At 38.1% G+C, this 22,176-nt stretch overlaps 5 protein-coding genes and 1 pseudogene across 8 annotated transcripts in view; 3 read left to right on the top strand and 3 right to left on the bottom strand.

The window, feature by feature from the left end:
* Positions 1 to 1,407, top strand: part of LOC111465474 (protein S-acyltransferase 24-like) — an 8,103-nt gene extending 6,696 nt beyond the window's left edge. The window contains exons 11-13 of the mRNA XM_023109869.1: positions 148 to 226; positions 317 to 465; positions 586 to 1,407. Of these exons, the coding sequence (XP_022965637.1) occupies positions 148 to 226; positions 317 to 465; positions 586 to 1,014 (657 nt within the window). The 3' untranslated portion in view covers positions 1,015 to 1,407. The remainder of the gene's footprint in view (positions 1 to 147; positions 227 to 316; positions 466 to 585) is intronic.
* Positions 1,408 to 1,615: 208 nt separating this feature from the next.
* Positions 1,616 to 6,744, bottom strand: LOC111465491 (NEDD8 ultimate buster 1). Its single transcript, XM_023109893.1, has 11 exons — positions 6,443 to 6,744; positions 5,413 to 5,535; positions 5,203 to 5,299; positions 4,244 to 4,279; positions 3,685 to 3,872; positions 3,509 to 3,611; positions 3,154 to 3,335; positions 2,988 to 3,065; positions 2,422 to 2,524; positions 2,247 to 2,340; positions 1,616 to 2,142 (listed from the first exon to the last, which is right to left on the bottom strand). The coding sequence occupies exons 1-11, from the start codon at positions 6,742 to 6,744 to the stop codon at positions 1,778 to 1,780; spliced, it is 1,671 nt and encodes a 556-aa protein (XP_022965661.1). The 3' UTR covers positions 1,616 to 1,777.
* A 1,886-nt stretch (positions 6,745 to 8,630) lies between these two features.
* LOC111465544 (protein ALP1-like) lies at positions 8,631 to 11,587 on the top strand. 2 transcript variants are annotated; one of them, XM_023109971.1, is made up of 2 exons: positions 8,631 to 10,039; positions 11,462 to 11,587. In XM_023109971.1, the coding sequence occupies exon 1, from the start codon at positions 8,685 to 8,687 to the stop codon at positions 10,020 to 10,022; it is 1,338 nt and encodes a 445-aa protein (XP_022965739.1). In that variant the 5' UTR covers positions 8,631 to 8,684; the 3' UTR covers positions 10,023 to 10,039; positions 11,462 to 11,587. The 2 variants fall into 2 exon arrangements, with proteins under 2 accessions (XP_022965739.1, XP_022965738.1); XM_023109970.1 differs by lacking the exon at positions 11,462 to 11,587 and adding an exon at positions 11,076 to 11,171.
* A 74-nt stretch (positions 11,588 to 11,661) lies between these two features.
* LOC111465690 lies at positions 11,662 to 13,019 on the bottom strand (annotated as a pseudogene).
* Positions 13,020 to 14,132: 1,113 nt separating this feature from the next.
* Positions 14,133 to 17,581, top strand: LOC111465703. Its single transcript, XM_023110215.1, has 3 exons — positions 14,133 to 14,536; positions 16,136 to 16,159; positions 17,030 to 17,581. Exons 1-3 carry the CDS (start codon positions 14,344 to 14,346, stop codon positions 17,326 to 17,328), a joined length of 516 nt encoding a protein of 171 aa, XP_022965983.1. The 5' UTR covers positions 14,133 to 14,343; the 3' UTR covers positions 17,329 to 17,581.
* Positions 17,582 to 17,725: 144 nt separating this feature from the next.
* Positions 17,726 to 21,599, bottom strand: LOC111465471 (two-component response regulator ORR24-like). 3 transcript variants are annotated; one of them, XM_023109866.1, is made up of 7 exons: positions 21,418 to 21,599; positions 21,118 to 21,272; positions 20,371 to 20,523; positions 19,791 to 20,192; positions 19,629 to 19,705; positions 18,309 to 19,517; positions 17,726 to 18,215 (listed from the first exon to the last, which is right to left on the bottom strand). In XM_023109866.1, the coding sequence occupies exons 2-6, from the start codon at positions 21,263 to 21,265 to the stop codon at positions 18,330 to 18,332; spliced, it is 1,968 nt and encodes a 655-aa protein (XP_022965634.1). In that variant the 5' UTR covers positions 21,266 to 21,272; positions 21,418 to 21,599; the 3' UTR covers positions 17,726 to 18,215; positions 18,309 to 18,329. The 3 variants fall into 3 exon arrangements, with proteins under 3 accessions (XP_022965634.1, XP_022965633.1, XP_022965632.1); XM_023109865.1 differs by having other exon boundaries at positions 17,726 to 18,007; XM_023109864.1 differs by having other exon boundaries at positions 17,726 to 19,517.
* Positions 21,600 to 22,176: the final 577 nt, after the last annotated feature.

Here is a 22,176-nt window from a genome sequence, read left to right as displayed (position 1 = left end):
TCTTTTTAAAAAAAAAAAAAAAAAAAAAAAGTTGTTTCTAGGAAAACATTGCCAAGTGGTTCTCTTCTTTGTATTAAAGGCTGCTGTGTGCGTTTGGTTTGTACATGTGCTCTGAGATTTAATTAGGCTACTCAATATTTGACACAGAAAAACAAATGGGATTTCTTTATATTTCTCGTTCTGGAGGTTTCAGCAATGTTGATCACTGGAGCAGTTACTATTACAAGTATGTTTAAATGACTTTAAACATTGAGTTATATCTGTAATTTGTATGGTGGAGCCCCAAGTGCATTATTTGACAATAAATCTTTTTCAGGAGTTGTGACCGACCCGTCCTCGCCATCGTCTTTTGGAGCATGGATTAACCATGCTGCCAATCATCATGTTGGTGCTATATCATTTCTCATGGTTGATTTCTTCCTCTTCTTTGGTGTGGTAGTCTTAACAATCGTTCAAGCATCTCAGGTATTTTCTATTTTACGACTCGTTGAAACTTTAAATTTGGCGTGTTTGTTATGTGCTTTGCTTGGGTTTCCCATTCCATCTCGGTACGTAATAATGGAAAGTTTTCTTTGATGTATCCAGATATCTCGCAATATTACTACAAACGAAATGGCAAATGCTATGCGGTATAGTTATCTGCGTGGCCCCGGAGGTCGGTTTAGGAATCCTTATGATCATGGAATCAAGAAGAACTGTACAGATTTTCTGATTAATGGATACAATGATGACGTGGAGTATAGTGAAGTACCGTCACATTCAGAAGAGATGGAAGCAATGTCTGCACCGATGAATTCAACCTTGCAAAATGGGGATGCTTGTTCTCACCACACCAATGGAAGCAACCACGTAGCAATAAATGTGAATTCTAAGAATACAACTAGCCATCACGGCCATTCTCATTCTTCAAATTGTAATCACACTAACCATGGAAAAGCCAAAAACAACAGTGTCCCATTGGGCTTAGGTCTTGGCCTTGGTCGTTTATCGACTCGCTCAGTAGCAGCATCATGATGGTTATTATTGTTTTAAGCCATTCCGGAGTTAGTGCTTTGTATCATGTTAATATATTAAACATTAGATTCAAATGTCCAATTATGGTTCGCACACTCCTTCACGAGATCACTTAAACTTTATGTCGAGTACTTGATTTCGGATATGCTGTTCTTTATACAGGTTCTGGCACACATGGTGTGTAGAAAATGGAAGGCATCGCATCTGGAACTTCATCTGCATGGAACTAGCTGCTTGTATATGAAGTGAGCATAATCTTGGTGAGGCTTCTATTCTGGTTCCAAGCTATATTGTAGATGCTCTTCCGTAGGCATGCACTTATTATTTTGTTTTCACTGCCGTTTTGTTTTCACTGCCGTTTGAGAATATCTTGGTCTATTGTTTTCTTGTTTAGATATGTTCTTGTAATAAATCCTTGTGTATAGTATAAAAGTTGGTCCCGTTAACTGTTCAAAAGTTTGTGGATGTATATGATGAAATGATGTAAAATTAAGTATACACTACCACAAGTAGTAAGTAATAAGTAAATTATCGATTCTACAGATAACTTATCTAACTTTTTAAATAACACAAAATTAACGAGAACAATGATCTCTACTGGTTATTTACTTGAAATAAATTGATGTGCATTACTAAATCTTGTTCATGTTCTGCTCTGCCAACATCTCTTTCGAGGTTAGTTTTGTTTGTCTCTAAATAGCTCTACCATATCCAGAATTTAAAATAGTATTATTTACATAACATAAGCCCTGTCTAGTGTTTCTTAAGCTTTCGCGGAATTCATCAGTGAATCCAATAGAGCCAAGTACTCTGTGATGGCTTCTCCTTCTTTTGTTACATCCATGTCGTAATCTGATACAGCACTAGCCCTGTCGAGTTCTCTGGCAAGTTCGCTTTCCATCTCAGAGTCTCGGTTTTCTTCGACAGTAGAAGGGCCTTCCCCATTATCAAAGTTGTCTAACATGTCTTGGATTTCTTCAATGTTTGAAATGGAGGAGCTTGCATCCTCGGAAGCTGAGGCTGTAGGGACCGAGTCGGGTTGTCCATCAACCGTAGATTTAGTATCGGGCAGTGATAATAAATTAACTGCTTGCTCTAAGGAGCCACCAGCCTGAAAAGCTGCAATGGCTGCACAAAGTAACAATTTGAGAGCATTACTGATTGAATTGAAATCTCTCTCAATAATATAAGGTCAACAAGTTTGGTTTCATTAATAAAAATAACATACGTACCTCTTGTTCTATCAAACCCCATGAGAACGAGCTTGTCGACTGCAGCATCTGTTGTTTGACGCTGTCGTTTCCTTTTCCTCGACTCTACAGCATTCTGGAATTCATGAAACGAGTTAAATTACGTTAAAGTTCAAACAAAAAGATCGACTCACAGTAAGGATACAATCCAAGACACCTGAATAAAAGAGTTAGTTTCTGGATTTATCAAATCATCCAATGCTTTTTGTATGTCATTCTCATTTCTTCTCAGCGCTTCAGCAGCCAAGTTTTTTTCATACCTGAAAAACGAAGCCAGTTTTAACGTGAATGATAACTACAAGGATGCTCAAACTGACTGCTGGCATGTATAATTGCATCTCGATCGATAGAAGTTCTCACAAATCACAATGTCGTGGTTTGCTAAAGAGTTTAATCAAAGAAGCTCTTAGCAACATCAAACCTAAAATGAGCTATCTTGAAAAGATGAAAACATACCCCTATTTGTTGTGGAATAAGAATCCAATGGCAAAAGTCAACATGAATCCATGATGTTCAAAGCTCAAACTATCCTGCCTACCTTCAACTTTTCCTAGTCAACTACATAGAGAATCGCTTCGTGGAATGGGCAACAAAGAGTGAAGATAGAACCTAAGAAACTATGTCGACCAACCGATCAGTACTACACCAAATAAAAGAACCTAAAAAACTATGATTTTTTCTGCCATTTTGGCACAAGAAAACAACATTGGTTAGTTTACTTACCCTATAGATGCCAGTTCTTTCAATCTCTGAAGATCAACAGCTTTCTTGGAGGGTGTCATTCCATACCGTTTTTGCTCCCTGAAAATTTTAATCACGTTATCAATACTATAGATCGATTAAAACCTTCCGGTCAAAAATAGAAGCTACTTTTGCTAAGAATACGTGCTTGATTTCCTTCTGGCGTTCGATATCCTCTTCCCGTTTTTTCTCTCTCTTTGTTCTTTCCTCAAAAAGGAAATCAACAGCCTTGCATACATCTTGATGGCACATACGGAGTGCTCTCTTTGCTTCTCCTTCCTTAAAGCCCATGTCCATAACATGGGATAATGCTTCATCTGGCACTTGTAGCTGAAATTTAAAGAGATTGTAAAAAGTTGCATAGAAATACAAGAGGCCGTCTTTAAATAAAACCAAATTGCTCGACATATATGAGGCCTGATACCTCACAGCTAACACACCCTTCAGTGCTATAAAAATTTGATTGGCTCGATTCAACCAATTCAGTAATGTGATAAACTAACCTGAGAATATTTCATTTGTGCTGAGTTGATCGCTTCCCGGGCCTTATCGAACATACAACTGTGGTATGCAGCCACCCCTTCCAGGAGCTCCAGTCTCAAATGTCTGACATGATAAGAAAACTTGATTAGCTTGAATCTGGAAACCTATGCCTCAGACTATTGGCTGACTTACTTACAAGGCAAGCTCGGGATGACAACCAGCTTGAAGGAGTCGAACTCGGGAAGAGTCCTTCCCATGAGCTCGTTCAATTCCTTCTCTAGCCTTTGCAAGGCGTAATCCTGCATCCGAGAGCCACTTGATGTCTTTTAGCATGAAATAGCACCACACCATGTCTATTTGAAGAATTGAGACGTTGTCAACAAACTGACAGAAAAAGGTCAAACTCAGTCAGCAAGCTAAAACCCTGATGGAAACACCACCTTCGGATACATACAGAAGAAAAGGAAAATCATTAAAATCTGTATATTTCACGTAGTCTCAACCCAATATCTCAAATCGTCACCTTCATAAACAGCACTGAAACCAACCTCGAAGTAACTAATAACATTTAAAATATCTAATACCAAATTAAGTTAAAAATGAATAGTCGAGGATAAGTTTGCCTGAGTGGCATCTGTTGTTGGACAAGTAACTTAGCTTAATCTTTCACGAGTTCAAATAACTTGAGCAATGAGCCCGGGAGGGGGGAATCGATCAGGAAAAAAAAACTTAAGGATAAAGAATGACTCGTTCACCTCAATGACTTTTGGATTGCAAAGAGAGAACGCCTCCTACGAAAGAACGAAATCCACATTGATTAGTATTCTCTCATAACAATAAAAAATTACTGATGTTAATATCTAGTACAACCTTAGGATAATCGAATCATAAACCGTGTTTATGCATCTAGAATTTAAAGATAAAGACAACAACAGGAGAATTGATATAGAGAAGCAATGGAAGATAAATGATTAAATTCATCCAAAAGTAGGAAATGGCCTTGAAAGACCAGTCTTAGGCATTAGAATTTGGAATCATTGCACACTCCAAGAAGAGCATTTCAAAATTAGTTATCACCAATAGAGAAATGAATAGATGTATCCAATCTAGCAGATAAATCATACTGGATTTGCAACAGGCCAAACCCACTGCTAACAAAGTTTGTCCTCTTTGGGTTTTCCCTTGCGAGCTTCTCCTTTAAGTTTTTTTTTTTAAAACGCGTCTACTACGGAGAGGTTTCCACACCCTTGTAAGAAATGCTTTGTTTCCCTCTCCAACCATTGTGGGATTTCAAAATCCACCCCCTTGAGGGCCCAACGTCCTCAGTGGCACACCAATCGATGTCTGGCTCTAACACCATTTGTAACAGCCTAAGCTCACCGCTAACAAATATTGTCCTCTTTGGGCTTTCCCTTTCAGGCTTCCCCTCAAGGTTTTAAAAACGTGTATACTAGGGAGAGGTTTTCACACCCTTATAAGGAATGCTTTGTTCCCCTCTCTAGTCGATGTAGGGTCTCACAGGATTGGTATACTTTATTTTATTTCATTCTATAATTATCTTTTGGGGGAGATGTTCATGTCGATAAATAGTTTAATCTTCATGTTCATCTTAAATCATTTGGTTCTTGTAGCTAATTCTTAAAAAAAGGGGGAAACAGCTAATATTTCGTAGATAATATTGAAGACTAATTAATATGATCAACCAGTAACAGACCTCTCCCATGATGAGTACTTCTAATGCTTCTTTGTAATTTCCCTTTCTTATAAGCTGCTTTGCGTTTGCATGAAGCATCAAGCCCATCATGATTGCCCTATTGAATGGACAAAATTCAATCACTGAAGAACTATAAACCCCAACATTTGAGATGAGGGTTCGTAAGATTTGAGATGAGGGTTCGCATCGTGAAAGCTATCTATCTCTTACCTTTGATCAGTTTCAGACCCCAAATTAACTTTCTGTCCACTTTGATCCTCAAGTTCTATATTGAAATCTTCAACTGGGAGGAAACCATTAGCATGCCTCTTGGCTAAAGCAGTGGCAGCTGCCCTGTAAATTTAGAGAAGATGCCAGAAAATGAGATAAGAAGATATCCTTAAAACTTTTCACAGTGACTCATGACGACTCGTGGGGAAGAATATCCTCCAAAAGTTGATTGTCACTCAATAAAAATTGCTTTTATAACGGCCCAAGTCCACTACTAACAGATATTGTCCTCTTTGGGCTTTCCCTTTCGGCCTTCCCCTCAAGGTTTTCAAAATGCTGTCTGTTCGGGAGAGGTTTCCACTAAAGAATGTTTCGTTCCCCTCTCCAACTGATGTGGGATCTCACAATCCACCCCCTTCGAAGCCCAATGTCCTCGCTGACACACCACCCAGTGTCTAGCTCTGATACCATTTGTAACCGTCTAAGCTCACCGCTAGCAGATATTGTCCTATTTGCGCTTTCCCTCTCAGACTTCCCCTCAAGGTTTTTAAAACGCGTCTACTAGGGAGATGTTTCCACACCCTTATAAAAAATGCTTCATTCTCCTCCCCAACATTCCTGAACTAGATGCTTTGCTTCCAAAATCAACTGTTAAAAATGCCTCATAATACTCATAGAACAACTGAAGCTCCAAAAGCTGAAGAAAAATTTTAAAAGATGAATATGGTATCTATTACCATCCCAAAGATTGGTTTAATCCCCACCTTGCAATACTAAAACTCAGAAAAGCAAGCCCATTAACGCAAAAAGCTCTCAGAAAACAGTCAATTTCATCATGAAATCAACCATTTATAAGACCAAACATATCAAAATCTAGCAACCATTTTGGAACTTAAGACCACACAATGAGTTGATTCCAGAAGAAACTCAAATTTCAGTCGAATTAAGCAACCAACGATGGCACTGCACATGCTTAATCAAAAGTAGATATGAACATAATTAGAGAAACAAAAAAGAGTCGAAGAATCACTTGACTCGAGCAAGCCTGTTAGAGCGTTCTTCCTCAGCCATCAACTCAACGTTGAGTGATTTGCCCTCTTCAGTAGAAACCCGCATAGCAAGAATCCGAGAGTTGTTCTTAACACCCAAATCGAGTAGTTTCTCGCCTCCATCGCCATCTTTCAAGATTCTACCACCGCAAATCAAATTGATCGACTCAACCCCACAGTTCGATCGCCTTGCTATTTCTTCCCTCAACATGATCACAGTCCAATTATCCAGTTCCACATCCAAAACACCACTCCACGGCCCTGAAATCTTCAATTTCGCCATGAAAATCGATCAAAAACAGGACGGATTCCAAAAGGGGTAGTGAGAAAGTTAATGACTGAAGCGATCGAGGTGGGTTTGATTGGGATTTGCGAGAAGGAGGCTAAAAAAGGTACGAGGAGGCTTTTCCTTGTTCATCAAGTGTTGGAAATTTCATCGAATTGGACTTAAATTCTTCGCCCCCAAGTTTGTTGATGCATGTTTGTGGCTTGAGGGCCCATTTCTCATCGCTCAAACCGCACTCTTATGGCCTTATCCAACGATCTCGACTTGAAGAGGGAAGAAAGATCCACTTTTGCAACTCAAATTACAAATTTATCGAAAAAAAAATCTATCCATTTAAAGGATTTTTATTTTTATTTTTTTAAATTAAGTTTATAAATTATTTGTTTTGTTAATAATTTTTTATAGATATATTTTAAAAATTCAAACTATTTAATAATATATATATATATATATATATATTTGAAATTCGGCTTTTTTATTTAGAAAATATTGTTAAAAATTGTTAAAAACAAACATAATTCTAAAAAATAGTAATAAAAATGGTTTAGTTCTTAAATTTCGAAAATCAATTCTAATTTTTGGGAAGAAATTGGTTGGATAGATATTTTAAGTATGATCTTATTTTAGAATGTTATTTCAAAATTCAAGCTAAATTTATATATATATAATGACTCCCGTTCACAGCTAGTGAATATTATTCTCTTTAAGCTTGTCCGACTTTAAAACATGTTAGCTGGGGAAGGTTTCACACCTTTTTCCACACTCTTATGTGGTTTGTTCTTCATCCCAACCAATGTGTGACATCCTAATCTACCCCTTTGGGACTCAGCGTCCTCACATCCTAATCCACCCCTTTGGGACCCAGCGTCCTCACATCCTAATCCACCCCTTTGGGACCCAGCGTCCTCACATCCTAATCCACCCCTTTGGGACCCAGCGTCCTCACATCCTAATCCACCCATTTGGGACCCAGCGTCCTCACATCCTAATCCACCCATTTGGGACCCAGCGTCCTCGCTAGTACTCTTTCCTTGGGACCCTGCTAAATCCACAACTCTTTGGGGCCAACATCCTTACTGACACATGGTCCAGTGTTTGGCTCTAATACTATTTGTAACGACCTATGTCCACCATATTGTCCTCCATAGTCCGATGTCTGGCTCTAATACTATTTGTAACGACCTATGTCCACCATATTGTCCTCATTGGGCTTTCCCTTTCGGATTTCTCCTCAAAGCTTTAAAACGCGTTTGCTAGGAGAAGGTTGACATAAAGGTGTATTGTTTTTCTCTCCAACGAATATGGGACATCATAACATATTAATTAATTAATGTTTATTTAGAAAAAGATGAAAAGTGTATTAAAAATTGTAAAAATAAAATAAAATAAATACAATTCTATAAAATAGCAATAAAAATTTGGATTTAGCTTTTAAAATTTGAAAATAATTTAAAATGGTTGAGTGTTTCTTTTGTTAAATTAATAATAAAAAGAAAACCCAAATATTTATGAACATTTAAAAAAATCAATAATATCCTTAAATAAAAAAATACACAGAAAATTTGAAAAAAAAAATCAAAATTATTCCTATTATTATTAGTTTAATATCAATAATGTTTCAAAAATACCAAATTTTTTTTAAAAAAAATTTAAAAATATACTTATAATTAGTATATTAGGTAACCATTAAAAATATTAATAAACTTTTGAAAGTAATATTAATATTCTCAAAATTTTAGAAAAAAAATTAAAAACAAAAATTAAAAATTTGGAGATGTTATATCAAAATTAAATTTTAAGTTTTTTTTTGTATTTTTATTAATTTAGTGTTTATTTTAAATTACGTTTATTTCATGGCATCCTTTTATTACAAAGGACAGCGATATTCAAAGTGTTCACTGTATGCCCTCTGACGCCTAACGCCTCCCCTCTCCGCCATGGCCGCTGGAGGATTCAGCGGCGATAAGAGAACCACCAGAAGCTCCGCCATTAACGCCGGTGCCGTCACTACCAGAAGCAAGGCCAAGAAATCCGACCGGAAGAACCATCTCAAACACCAACTGGTAACCCTCATCGAAACCACCATTTCTTCCGCTCACTCATTTCTCTCGCTCAACGATCTCCACCTTCTTCCCTCTCAAACTCTTGCCCTAGAATCCTTCATCTATTCCACTTCATCCTCTCTTCAAGCTCTCTCTCCTTGTCTCCCCAAACTTTCCCTGCATCCGCCGCCGCGGCAATGCTGGTTCCAACGCTTCCTCTCTGCGACGGCGGAGGTTGATTGCGACCCGAGATGGAATCTCTTCTTCCGTATGTCGAAATCGTCCTTCTCCCTCCTCCTTCGTCTCCTTTCCCCGATTCAAAGCTCCTCATCCACTTCCGTTCCGCCTGATTGTGCTTTAGCCGCTGCGCTTTTCCGATTGGCGCATGGCGCGAGTTACAAGGCGGTTGGGAGGCGGTTTGGGATCGATTCTGCTGACGCTTGCCGCTCGTTTTATGCGGTTTGTAAGGCTATCAATGACAAATTGGGGCATTTGCTTGAGCTTCGGTCTGATATTGATCGGATTGTGGTGGGATTTGGGTGGATTTCGCTTCCGAATTGCTGTGGGGTTTTAGGACTTAGAAGATTTGGGGTTGAAGGTGACCTTCTAGGTAAAGACGGATCGCTTCTGGTTCAGGCATTGGTTGATGCTGAAGGGAGGTTTCTGGATGTCTCTGCCGGATGGCCGAGCTCAATGAAACCTGAAACAATCTTGCGGCAGAGCAAGCTATATGCAGAAATTGAGAAATCTGGTGAATTACTCAAAGGCCCTGTTTATAATCTCGACGATGGAAAGCCCATTTCCCAATACTTGATAGGTGATTCTTGCTTCCCCCTTTTGCCATGGCTTTTGACACCATACATGAAACTGAACGAGGAAGATAGCTCTGGTTTTCCTGAGAGAGCCTTCAATTCCACACATAACCGTGCAATGGGGTTGGTTAACACAGCGTTTTGCAAAGTCCGAGCTCGGTGGAAGCTTCTTTCAAAGCCATGGAAAGAAGAATGTAGAGATTTCTTCCCATTTGTTGTGTTGACTGGGTGTCTGCTGCATAATTTTCTCATTAAATGCAGTGAGAAACTAGAAGAAGAACAAGATGAAGAAGACGGAGCAAGTAGTTCCAGTGAGGAACAGAAGTTTCCTCTTTATGATGGTGAGACAGGAGATGATAGAGGTAAGGATATCAGAGATGCGCTTGCCTTGCACTTGAGTAGGCTGAGCTTCAGAAGATGATTGCTTTGAACATCTTGGTAATTTTCATCTTTCATCAGCTGTATATATTCCCTTCCAATCTTTAGAATATTTTGTCAAAACTGTTGATTGGAAGTCCTAGTTTGCTAGAAGAATATCCATTTTCTTTTGTCAACTCATTAGCTTCGTAATGATTTGATTCTTCTTATAGTTAGAGAAAGGATTTTTACACTTACCCACCATGAAAGTGACTTTGAAATTATTCTTTCTATATATAAAATTTCACAGAATCTACAGTTCATGATTTGGAGTCCTCGAGAACGCCATGTTTTTTACATGAATTATTCCATTAAGTGAATAGTAATCACTTTTTGAATCTAATCATCTTAGTAAATTAACTTGAACCCCATTTGGATTTGCTCTGGTTAAACTTGATCTTGAATTTTAGTTGAAGTGAAATAACTATGGGTGTTCTTGTAATAATTCTTATACAAAAAGGACAAAGAAGTGATGAGCTTTCAGTACTTTTTAAAGTTATATAAATGTTACCATTCTTCATCACAGACCATCCTAAAAGGCTGAAATCTCTGCTCAAAAGCATCTTTTTTGAACACCGCCTTTGGCTGGCCAAGTAACGTAACATGTTGAAAACTTCAATTCTAATGAACTTAAACACTATAATTCTTGATTATGTAGACAGTTACTTTACTTTTCTACTGTATGAAATCACAATTTGATTCAACTTCTTTTATATGCTTATAACCAGAGGCCATGAATGCAATATCATGTTGAACTCTGAGAAACAATTACAAATGTGATATTAAACTAGTGAGAACATATACTACACTTGATCTCAGGCCACCGAGAAAGGTTTAATTACATGTTAATGTTGAGGATGGTTGGGAGAGAGTCCCTCGTTAGGGAATAATCATGGGTTTATAAGAAAGGAATACATCTCCATTGGTACAAGGCCTTTTGGGGAAACCAAAAGTAAAACCACGAGAGCTTATGCTCAAAGTGGACAATATCATATCATTGGGGAGGATCATGATTCATAACTGTTCATTTTGTGGTTACTTTCTCATTGTTTTGCAGACTATAGCACATCAAATTGGAGGCTAGCTTGGCTTTATATCTCTTCTTTGCTTCTCTCAATCTTAATGAAGTTCTTGAATTATCCTATCATTACATGAGACTTCAGAGAATATGATAAGTTCAATTTCAGATATACTTCTATCTAGAGGGCTACCTGTTTTATATAGGACCTTTTCACAGGCAAGGAGCTTAGATTGGAACATTTTTGCAGATTTTAAGTGGTTTTTAGGATAAATTCTTTGTGTTCAGGATGAACTGATATATTTATGTTATTCTAAACATCCAACAGGGTACCTTTTCTGTTTGATTGCCAACAAAGGTAAACTGAAAAGATTTGTAGTTTATAGCATATAAACTGCATTTGTATTCAAAATTCATTTTTACAGGATTGGGAAACTTCAGAACCTGGCAGTTCAAAAGTGAAATGTTGAGCTCACAACCCCAGCTTCATTCAAAATTATTCAAGAAGACTCTATACAGACAGCACAAAGGATTTATTTTAACAGTTCCACAAGATCAAGCACAAAGTCTTCACAGTATCAAACAAAACGTAGTGAAGCTTGACAAAATCATTGATGAACTCAAAGGTACAAAATTCAACTTCTTTTATCTTCAAACCTTGATCATTTTCCAAGGATTGATTTGATCCACCATATTCCTTTAGTATCTTTTGGGCCTTCATCTCCCTCTGGTGGAGGGTCTGTGTGTGTTGTCCTGCGCAGGTTGCTCACATCATAACCCTGTTCCTTAGCTTTCTCCACCAGCTGCTTATATATCTCCTCATCCAAATGATTCTGTCTGCACAAAATCTGTCAAAAAGACGCCACGAAACAACACGATTCATAAACCTTCCATCATCATAACTCAACCGTTAGAGCCTGTTTGGTAACCATTCCTGTGAGATCCCATATCGGTTGGAGAGGAAAACGAAGCATTCTTATATATAAAGATGTGGAAACCTCTCCCTAGCTGAGACGCGTTTTAAAAACCTTAAGAAGAAGTTCAAATAGGACAATAGGTGGGCTTGGGTTCGTCACAATTCCATTTTTGGTTATCTATTTTTAAAATTTATACTTATTTTCTTACCCATTCTTCACTTACAAAGAAAGTTCGATGTCTTAGTCAAATTCCAAAAACTAAAACGAGTTTTTCAAAACTACCCGAATAGTTATCATGTTAGGAGTCACGACCTTCCACAATGGTATGATATTGTCCTCTTTGGGCATAAGCTCTCGTGGTTTTGCTTTTGGGCGTCCCAAAAGGCCTCATATCAATGGAGATGTATTCCTTACTTTAAACCCTAACGTGGGACTCCTTTCCAACAATCCTCTACATACCACGCCTGAGATGTACATTTCGTTAGAACACTTCACAAACAACATCGGAAACTCCCCATGGAATCGTAGGATTAGCAGAAAAGATAATTGAAATCATACCCAGAGGTAGTTTCTACTAGGCTGACCAATCAAAGCACGGTGATAATCACCATCAAGATACAACACCCAGTAATCTCCAACAACAGGAACGATAGGCATAAAAGGAGGAACATCGAATTTAACTTGGAGCTTAGCTTCATCACTATCAGGGTTGGCCTTAACAGCAGTACCCTCAATGAAGCCTCTCTTGCCATCAACCCATGTCTCATTTACGACATTCACCAACCGGTCGTCCCTCAGAGTGTAGGTCGCTTCTGGTATTGGCTCCATTTCTGGGCTGGAACCTCGAAGGAAATGAAGGTATTTCATACCATCGACCCATGTACCTCTGTAAGTCGACACCCTTCATGGCTTCCATCAATTTCTTCGCCATTGTTGAATGTTTGAGTCTCTGAGAGAGATCTGAGAGGGGTTTTGGTTCTGTTTCTTGGTGCTTTGATTTGAATATTTGGGTGTTGAAGTTAAGATATCGATCCGTTTTGAGATTTTCTAGTGTGAAAGTTTTATATTTAAGGCTTATTATCTTAAATCTTTTGAAATTAAAAAGGAAAAAGAAGTTTTTTTTTTTTTTTTTTTTTTTTTACTCGTGTCAAATTCATAATGAAGTTCATTTAATTCTACTTTTTATCCATTTTTGGGTTTCTTATTTTTTTAGTATTATAATTTAAAATATTTTGAATTTCAAGTTTGCTAGTTTTTTTTTACTAGACATATGGGTCTCAAATTTAAATTTTAAAAATTAAAACGAACTCGAGATCTAAGTGTGCTACTAAAAAACTTAATCAACCCGAGGTATCATTTTATTTGGTTTTATAAGTTACGTTGGAAATTGATGGTTAATTAAATTTTATAAGTTAGGTTGGAAATTGAGTTTTCAATTGAACCATTTTTAATTCGTTATTAATCTTAGGAAATAGTTTAAAAAAAAAAAAAAAAAAAAAATTAAGGATACAATTATACATACTATATTAATTTTAATTTTATTTGATTATATATATTTTTATTATTTATTTTTCGATTAATCTTAAAAATAAAACTTTAAGCTTTTAGAAAGTTATTTTAAAAAATATATATTAGGGTTGAATTACAAATCTTAATTTAATATTTTAAAATAAATAAATATTTTTTTTATAATATAATAAAAATATTTTTTTTTTGTAAATAAATATTTTTTGTAATATAATGTAAACTCATCTGTCTGCTGATTCTTCAACATCAGTGGCCTCCATTTAGTTTCACCCAAGCTTCATCTTGGTCATAGATAGATCACTTAGGTTCGGGTCCATAACCAGTGACAATTGCCCCATGAAGACTCGCTTTCGTTATGGCTCCGGTGGGTTCCCTTAACCAAGCCTCTGTCTATGAGTCGCCGACTCATTCTTCAACTGGCACGCAGGGTCGTGTTGATATCAAAATTTTGAAGAAAAGTCTACCAAAATTTCCTATTTTTGAAATATATTGAAATAGGAAGATGTATTATTGATTTTGAAAAGTGTGTGTATATATACACATATATATGGTGGGGTTGGCTTTATTTAATTATTATCTCCTTCGAATAGCTATTGCATAATGAATTCAACTGAATCTAGAGGAAAAAATGGAAACTTTTTTTCTTTTAATGTTCATACACACCCACTTTAATATTTACACCCACTTCTCCAAGAACAAATTGTAGCTATAGCTATGGTTTTGTTTGTTTTTTTCTCTCTTTTTTCTCCCCATTCATAGATTTCAAACTTTCACTGCTGCAATTAGATCTCACTTCCTCAGTTTCTCACTAACACGCAAAGAAAACAAGAACCAAAACGGAAATTGGAAGATCTGGGTGAGCAATGTCACGCCGATCTGGGGCTTGTCTGCGCTGTTGTCTCGTGTTCTTCGCTGTAGTTTCTGCTTTGGCTGTTTGTGGACCGGCTTTGTTTTGGCGATTCAAGAAGGCTTTGCATTCGGGCGATTCCAAAACCTCCTGCGCTCCTTGCATCTGCGATTGTCCGCCCCCATTATCCCTTTTGAAGATCGCCCCCGGTATACTCTTTAATCTCTTCTTGGCTATCATTTTGAGAAAACGGATTCTCTTGTGGGTTGTTGCTTTGCATTTCTGTTCTTGTTGGCTTAGTTGTGGAATTTAGTGAGATTTACAGATACCCTTTTGAAGGATTTGGTTGTTTGATCTGTTTCCATTGATGATTTTGATTCTGAGCTGTTTGTGTTCTTTGTAAATGGGTGTGGAAGAGTTAACCCTTCTTAGATTTGGATTTCTACTCCATTTCTTCTCTCCTGTTAGGGCTCATAAAGCATGAACAAGGCATGTTTCAGCTTGAATTCTTGGTTTTTGTTAGGAAAATTTCCTGGAATTTGTGTTTTTCTTTACCGTCCTTTTGGAGTAACAGCAATGGGTCGGTAGTTGCCATTTTACTGCTCTTTTTGGATGATTCAGCTCTTAAATGGCGTTCGGATCTGAAATTATGAACATTGATTTGTTTCTTACTCTTCATTTTGAGTTCTTGTTGCTGACCCTCTTTGCTATTTACTCAAAATTTCCTAGCTACCACAACACGTCTACTAGGGAGAGGTTTCCACACCCTTATAAAAAATGTTTCGTTCTCCTCTCCAACTCTCCAACTGAGGTGGGATTTCACCATTCATCCCCCTTCGAGGTCCAGCGTCCTCGTTGGCACTCATTCCTCTCTCCAATCGATGTGGGATCTCACAATTCCCCCACTTCGGGGCCCAGTGTCCTCGCTGGCACACTTTTCGGTGTCCACCCCCTTTAGGGTTTAGCATCCTCACTGGCACACCGCCCAGTGTTTGGCTTTGATAACATTTGTAATGGTTCAAGTCTACCGCTAGCAAATATTGTTCCCTTTGGACTTTCCCTTTCAGGCTTCCCCTCAAGATTTTTAAAACGTGTCTGCTAGAGAGAGGTTTCCATTTCCTTATGAAGAATGTTTCGTTCTCCTCTCCAACCGATGTGGAATCTCACACTATACATCATGCTTACTGTCTATCCTTGATCCACAACCGTTGAATTAGCAATGGCCATGTAGAATTTCTTCATAAATGAATATGATTCTGAACCTAATTCTGTTGTTTGGAAAAGGAAAAACCAGTTTCAATATAGAATGCATATAGTTCCCAAGGCTGGTCCTAGTAGCAAAAGTTTGAGATATTTGGGATAAAATACCTAAGGGTCTCGGGCTCGAGCCTCTAGGGGAAACTCGTCGATGAAGTTTCTCCGTTGAGCATTGTGGTGAGGCTTGATACCATGGGTTTAAAAATGATTTATAGACTGCACATGGTTACTCAATGCTTCTACTTGTCAAATGAATATAAAAATGATATACTATGTAACGGTCCAGGCCTACCGCTAGCAGATATTGTCATCTTTGAGCTTTCCCTCAAGGTTTTTAAAACGTGTCAGCTAGAGAGAGGTTTCTACACCCTTAATAAGAATGTTTTGTTCTCCTCTCCAACTGTCGTGGGATCTGTTGAACTTATCCTTCTTCTCTTATTCGATTCCTGTAGCTTCTCTTATTCGATTCCTGTAGCTGTGATTTGTGTTCTTACTAGATTCATTGTTGCTTCTATACTAACACATCTTTTTTCTTGCTTCTTCTTTTATAGGTCTGGCCAATCTCTCTGTATCAGGTTAGAATTCATCCCTCGAATTCAACTTCACGATGAACTTCCTGTCTTCATTACGTGAAAATCACGACGATGTTTTCCTAGCACTGTCGTGTCGCTTTTCATGGTTGACTGAATTAAACTATTTTTCGTTCAAATTTATATTCTACCTTATCTTCTATACAGGAGAACACAAATGGTATGTTTGAGCTACTTGCATGTTTTTTTCTGTTGTTTTGGAGAAATATGTGCAGCTTTCATTTTTCTCTCATCGTCTATTTCCACGACGCTATGATCTTTTTGAAGGTTTATATTTACTTGTTTTGGGTTCGATGTTTTCGTTCTTCAACGAATCAAAACTCTCTTGAAATAATTTTGTATTCTTTCATTTCATTAACGGGATTCTGATATAGTGTTGTGCACTACGTCCAAACATTTGTCTTCCACCGTTCTTGAGCTAAGGCCTTTAGGCTTATAGCTGCTTCTTATATAGACTGTAAGAGCCCGTTACAAATGGTATCAAAGCCAGATACTGGACGGTGTGCCAGCGAGGACGCTGGACCCCTAAAGGGAGTGGATTGTGAGATCCTACATCCGTTGGAGAGGGGAACAAAACATTCTTTATAAGGGTGTGGAAACCTCTCCTTAGCAGACATGTTTTAAAACCGTGAAACTGATGGCAATATGTTATGGGTCAAAGCAGACAATATCTACTAGCGGTGAGTCTAAACTGTACAGGGACAACTTTCATTCACATTAAGTATTATATGCACCATCGACTGTTTGCAACTCTTATTTGAGCTTGAGACTTCATTTTGTTTAAGCATGGTTTCGAGATTATATCGACTTTTCCTTGACTTCCTTCGATGTATCTCATTTATTTATACGATACAGACTGTGGAGGAAATGACCCAGATCTCAAGCGGGAGATGGAAAAACAATTTGTGGACCTTCTGACAGAGGAATTGAAGCTTCAAGAAGCAGTTGCTGGCGAACATACTCGCCATATGAACATCACTGTATTTGAGGCAAAAAGGGCAGCTTCTCAGTATCAGAGGGAGGCTGAAAAGTGCATTTCTGCAACCGAAACTTGTGAAGAGGCTCGAGAACGCGCCGAGGCATTGACGATCAAGGAGAGGAAGCTTACATCATTATGGGAGCGACGAGCCCGCCAAATGGGTTGGGATGGGTAATATCTCTATCATTTCAAAGACCCGTCTCTTAGTTCAACTAGTCGTCAAGTCCTTCAACCCCACGAGATCAATCGAAACTGACAAGCGAAGTGCTTGGTTCATCAATTTCTCAAGGCATAATGTTCTCTCGTCCCTCCATAATTTGTGTTGCATTGTTCCTGAAAACATGTCAATTCTACATCATAATTCATACATGACAATGTTATAGATCCCACTCTTCTGCATATGCTATATACACACATAATTGTGACCACGTGACCTGTTCTTGGGCGTGTCTAATCCGTTCATGAACTTGGAATACATCGTATTTTTCTCAAAACTGAGCTGTTCTCAGTTTTGGCACCATGTTTACGACTAAAAAGAAAGTAACGATACTTCAAAACGACAAACGACGGTATTAATCGAAAATGGAACCGGAAATGATTTCATTCGTAGAAGAATAGAACGAGTTCTCCTGTCATTATTCTAGCAACAAATCAACCAGGCAAGAAAAATAGCTAATGATAAGAGAACTACATCATCAAAGAAACATGAAGATACAGTGTTGGGATTCTGTTCTAAAAATCATTCCCCTTTTCCAATCATTCAGTAGCAGCAAGAGTCTTCATATACACAACGACCCGAGAGATTGAGTATCAAATCCAAATTCGTCATTTATTTGAATAGATCGATCATGATCCTGCATCACATAGCGACATAAATGAGAAACAACTTGCCGAGCGGTTTCGAGAGCTCCCTGCTCCGTTCGAAAACCAACTATGACCTTACTAACCCTTTACCCGTCCTGCTAATCTAACTAAGTAACCGGTTACATCGAGCCCCACTCTTTTACATTCTGCTAAAACGTATGCTATTCTGTCCTCGTTCTTACATCTTTACGGAAGTATCTTGAACCAAGGGGGAACATTGTTCGAGTAATCCGAATACAACTAGGAGAATAATGAATATAGTTACGAAAAAAGGAAATGTCTTGACGATACCTGTTTCGACAGAGCATTCATCTATTCATCCAGGGAACTAAAACTATAGTGTAGCTTTGTTGGATCCATGAGACTTTTTCCGTCGAAGTTCATCCAAGTCTCCATCATCAACGTTTCTGCGTCTTGCTGAATGAAGGCGGGAGCGTCGCTATTCAACTGGTTAGTCAAAGAGCTACCGATGTTTTCGAGACAGATCACATCGTTCGGATCTGCTGAACTCGGGTCCAAGGGATCTGCAACACTATTCCCAGAAACAAGAGAGTTTCTCAATATAGAACTATGGTTGCCATAGTAATTCTGTTTAGCTGTTTCCCATTGTTGCTTTGATCTGTCATTCATGGCATCGACAACCCGATCCATTAGTTCGTCATAGCATTGCGTCTCCCCTCTTAAATCAAGCTGAGAACTCGAGTCCACGCTAGTCGAAGGAAAACCAACAGGAAAGTTTTCATTATCGGGCTGAGCCGAAGAAATCGTCAAATTAATCGCAGGCATTCCATCAGAAGGGTAAGTTCCAGTGAGCGAGACACCCTGCCAGTTTTTGTTCGACTGACCATGGCCGCCCAAAATATTAGAAATGCCTGTGCTGCAGTCTACGGGTTCCGGGTTGATTGGAGATACCTTATAACAAGACTGATCTCGAAACTCTCCGCTGCCATGACTCTGTTGCTTATGTCCTTGTAACATCAACGAATGGCTTGAAACGCCAAAGTCATAATTACTCGAGCAACCAACAGCCACTCTAGCATCAGGGAAGCTCGTGGAAACGGTAAAACTTGAAACATCATTTATCAAATTCGACTCTTTAAATGGTGCGTTGTGTTTGTCCCAATGCGACTGTATGTGATCCGATGGCGTCGAAATACTGTTGAATATACTCGGCGGTCGGTTTGAAAGCAAGAGAGTTGGATGGGGTTTCCGGAGTATATTCAATGAGCTTCTCAAGTTATGGGAAGCACCCTGTTGGATCATTCCTGAGGAAGCGATACCGTGTAAGCTCAATCCAGCAGTAGAGTTTAATCTACCAACGATTCCTTGAGAGGGATACGACGAGAATGTAGCATTCGAGAGCCTTCCCGTTCCTGTCATTGAAAATCCATTGAGTGAAGCCATGGGCCTGAAGGAGGTGTCTTTACCTCCAAATGCAGCCATCATGTTACATTGCTGAGCTTCCTTAGTACACATTTTTTTAAGGTACTGCCTGTATTTCTGCAATGAATCACAAGAAAGTACAGTTTAGGTAGCCATTCAAACCGAACGAGCTTCACGAATCTCCCACCGAAATTAAGACATAAACGAAAAGAACGAAAAGATCAATGCCTGAAGATGGCTAGCGACGTTTTCTCTTGTGAGTCCTTCGACGTTCATTAGATCGAGGATCTTTTTAGGAACGGCCTCTGCATCAGAAATTTATATAAACATCAAGAAGAAAAAACAAAGCACTAAGCACAAGAATGCATAAAAAAACACCAAAAGACTTACTTTCATAGCCCAAATGATTAACAGCTGCAATAAACTTCCTATGCAGCTCACCGAACCAAACTACCCTTTGCTTTTTTTGGGAGGAGGAGTCGTCGGTCTCATATGCGCTCTCTTCTTCACCTCCTTCCTCATCGTCGTCATCGTCTTTCCGCCTTTTACCAGGTTTCCCGTTATCAGCACTTGCCGCAGATGGGAAACCTTTTACAACTTCAACAGTTTGACATAGAGTGTCATTTCCATTAGTGCACTCGTTTTGGTTCTTAGCTGAGGAAGTCTTTCTTCGGAGGACGTGCTGCCATATATTCTTCAGCTCCTCAATTCGAACGGGTTTCAGCAAATAATCACAAGCACCGTGAAAAACTCCCTTCTTTACAAGCTCGGTATCGCTATGCGCAGACAGCACTAGAACCATATTTGAACAGAGAAATGCAATCAAAACCAACCCTTCCATCAATTCAACACAATTAAATTTATATCTGCATCTATACATAAAGACCTGAATGACAACGGTAAGACCGAGATAAAGTAATAAAGAAAGAAATCAACTAGAACATCGTAGAGGAGAAGCGTTCAATCTCACTGATAACGGGTAGGTCCATTTCAAGGCCTACGAGCTCGAGGAGCTTAAAACCATCCATGTCTGGCATGTTCACATCACTGATAACCAAATCAAACTTGTTTCTGTTTTCCCTCAACATTTTAAGTGCCTGAATCGCCTGATTCGTTGTTGTAACTGCGATAAATAACATAAGCTCGAGGATAAACATCAATATGCAAAGCCATTGGAACCCAAAAAACAATCAGTTCATTAGCATCCTTAAACGCCAAAGTCAAAGTGTTTAAGGTGACTTTCGAAACGACGAAAGGTACTTTTAAAACATTTTCAATATTTCACGATGTTTGGTCGTTTATTCAAAAGAGATTCTAAAAATAGGACACCAAAGATTCACTTAAAAAGAAGCATATGATTAAAGATTCCACCAAAAAGTATCCATAAAAAAAGTGTCTAAAAACAATACTCAAACTCACTCAAGACATCACAAGGTAATCATCAAGAACCTAAAAAATAATCCAACAATCCAAAATCAGACAGATTTGGACTTACTATTTCCAGACAGACAAACATGTTCATAAAAGAAATGTTTCAAAAACAAGACAAAAGGTGTTCTTAGGATCAAACAATGTTCTTCAAACACATAAACAAGATTCACTGACAAAGAACACAACATTTGAACAAAGAACAAACCAGTAAGCATTTGCGAGTCAGAAACATTCAATAAACAAAGATTTCCTAAAAAAAAAGACACCAAATCCAACAAAAACTTACCATGATATTGACATTTACGAAGCAAATTCTCCAAAACCTTAAGGCAAATGGGGTCATCATCCACAGCAAGAACACGCATACCAATAGGAAACTGATCCATAACCCCATTTTCACCCACCAAATTAGCTCTTCGATCCTCCACAGTCATAGTGAACCTAAAACCCACACGACCCACAACAACAACAAAAAAAACCTCAAAATCCTCAAAATCATGAGCAAAGAAACAAAGCCGACAAGATGGGTATGTCTAAAAAACAAAGAAGAAAGGGGGAATCATTGTCTCCGACCAGAAAAACAAACCTTAAACTTCACGCTCTGTTCTTCTTTCTTCTTCTTCTTCTTCCCCCTCTTCTGGGTCTGTGTGAAACCCAAAATTCCTTCGGCAGAGGACAAGAACAGCAAATATTTTTACAAGACAATGTCAAATGGGGGCATAAAAATTAGTGCTTTGTTCCCTTTTTATGCCATTTTGCAGCCTTCATTTTCCTTTCTCTTTTTCTTATGGTAATGTCCCTTTCTTTAAGCCTCTATATTATTGGAGGCTCCCTGAAAGTTCTGATCGTGTGCATCTCGACTCCACCTTTACTCCCATGTGACCCTTCTCTCTATACATTAATGTTTGAAAATGCACTCCCAATAGTTTCATTACTTGGAGTTAAGAGCCCTTCACGCAATAAACAAAATATTCTTTATTCCATTTATGACTTTGGGAAACCACAAAAATCCATTTTTTGACCCAATCCATTGCTGTCTTAAATTAACTTTTTCCTTTTCTTCGTCACTTCTATATATTTTCGATCGAGAAAACAAATATTCGAATTTTTTCCACTTCACGTGTTCTTTAAGCCAAGTAAGAAAGCTATATATATATAACAATTTGTTTGACTATGCACGCCGTAGAAAAATAAATAGGCATGTTAAAAACGCTATCAACTTATAATATTATCACTTTCATTATTTAACGAACATACTGTTATTAATATTAGAAATTAAATAGAGTTCAAAGTTCTATTTTTGGTAAATTATAAGTTTAATCTATTTTTTTAAAAAAAAATTGTA

The sequence above is a fragment of the Cucurbita maxima genome, unplaced genomic scaffold (assembly GCF_002738345.1).
Source record: "Cucurbita maxima cultivar Rimu unplaced genomic scaffold, Cmax_1.0 Cma_Scf00029, whole genome shotgun sequence".
Classification (NCBI taxonomy): domain Eukaryota; kingdom Viridiplantae; phylum Streptophyta; class Magnoliopsida; order Cucurbitales; family Cucurbitaceae; genus Cucurbita; species Cucurbita maxima.
The sequence above is the reverse complement of the archived record's forward strand: the minus strand, read 5'-3'. Positions and strand labels throughout refer to the sequence as shown.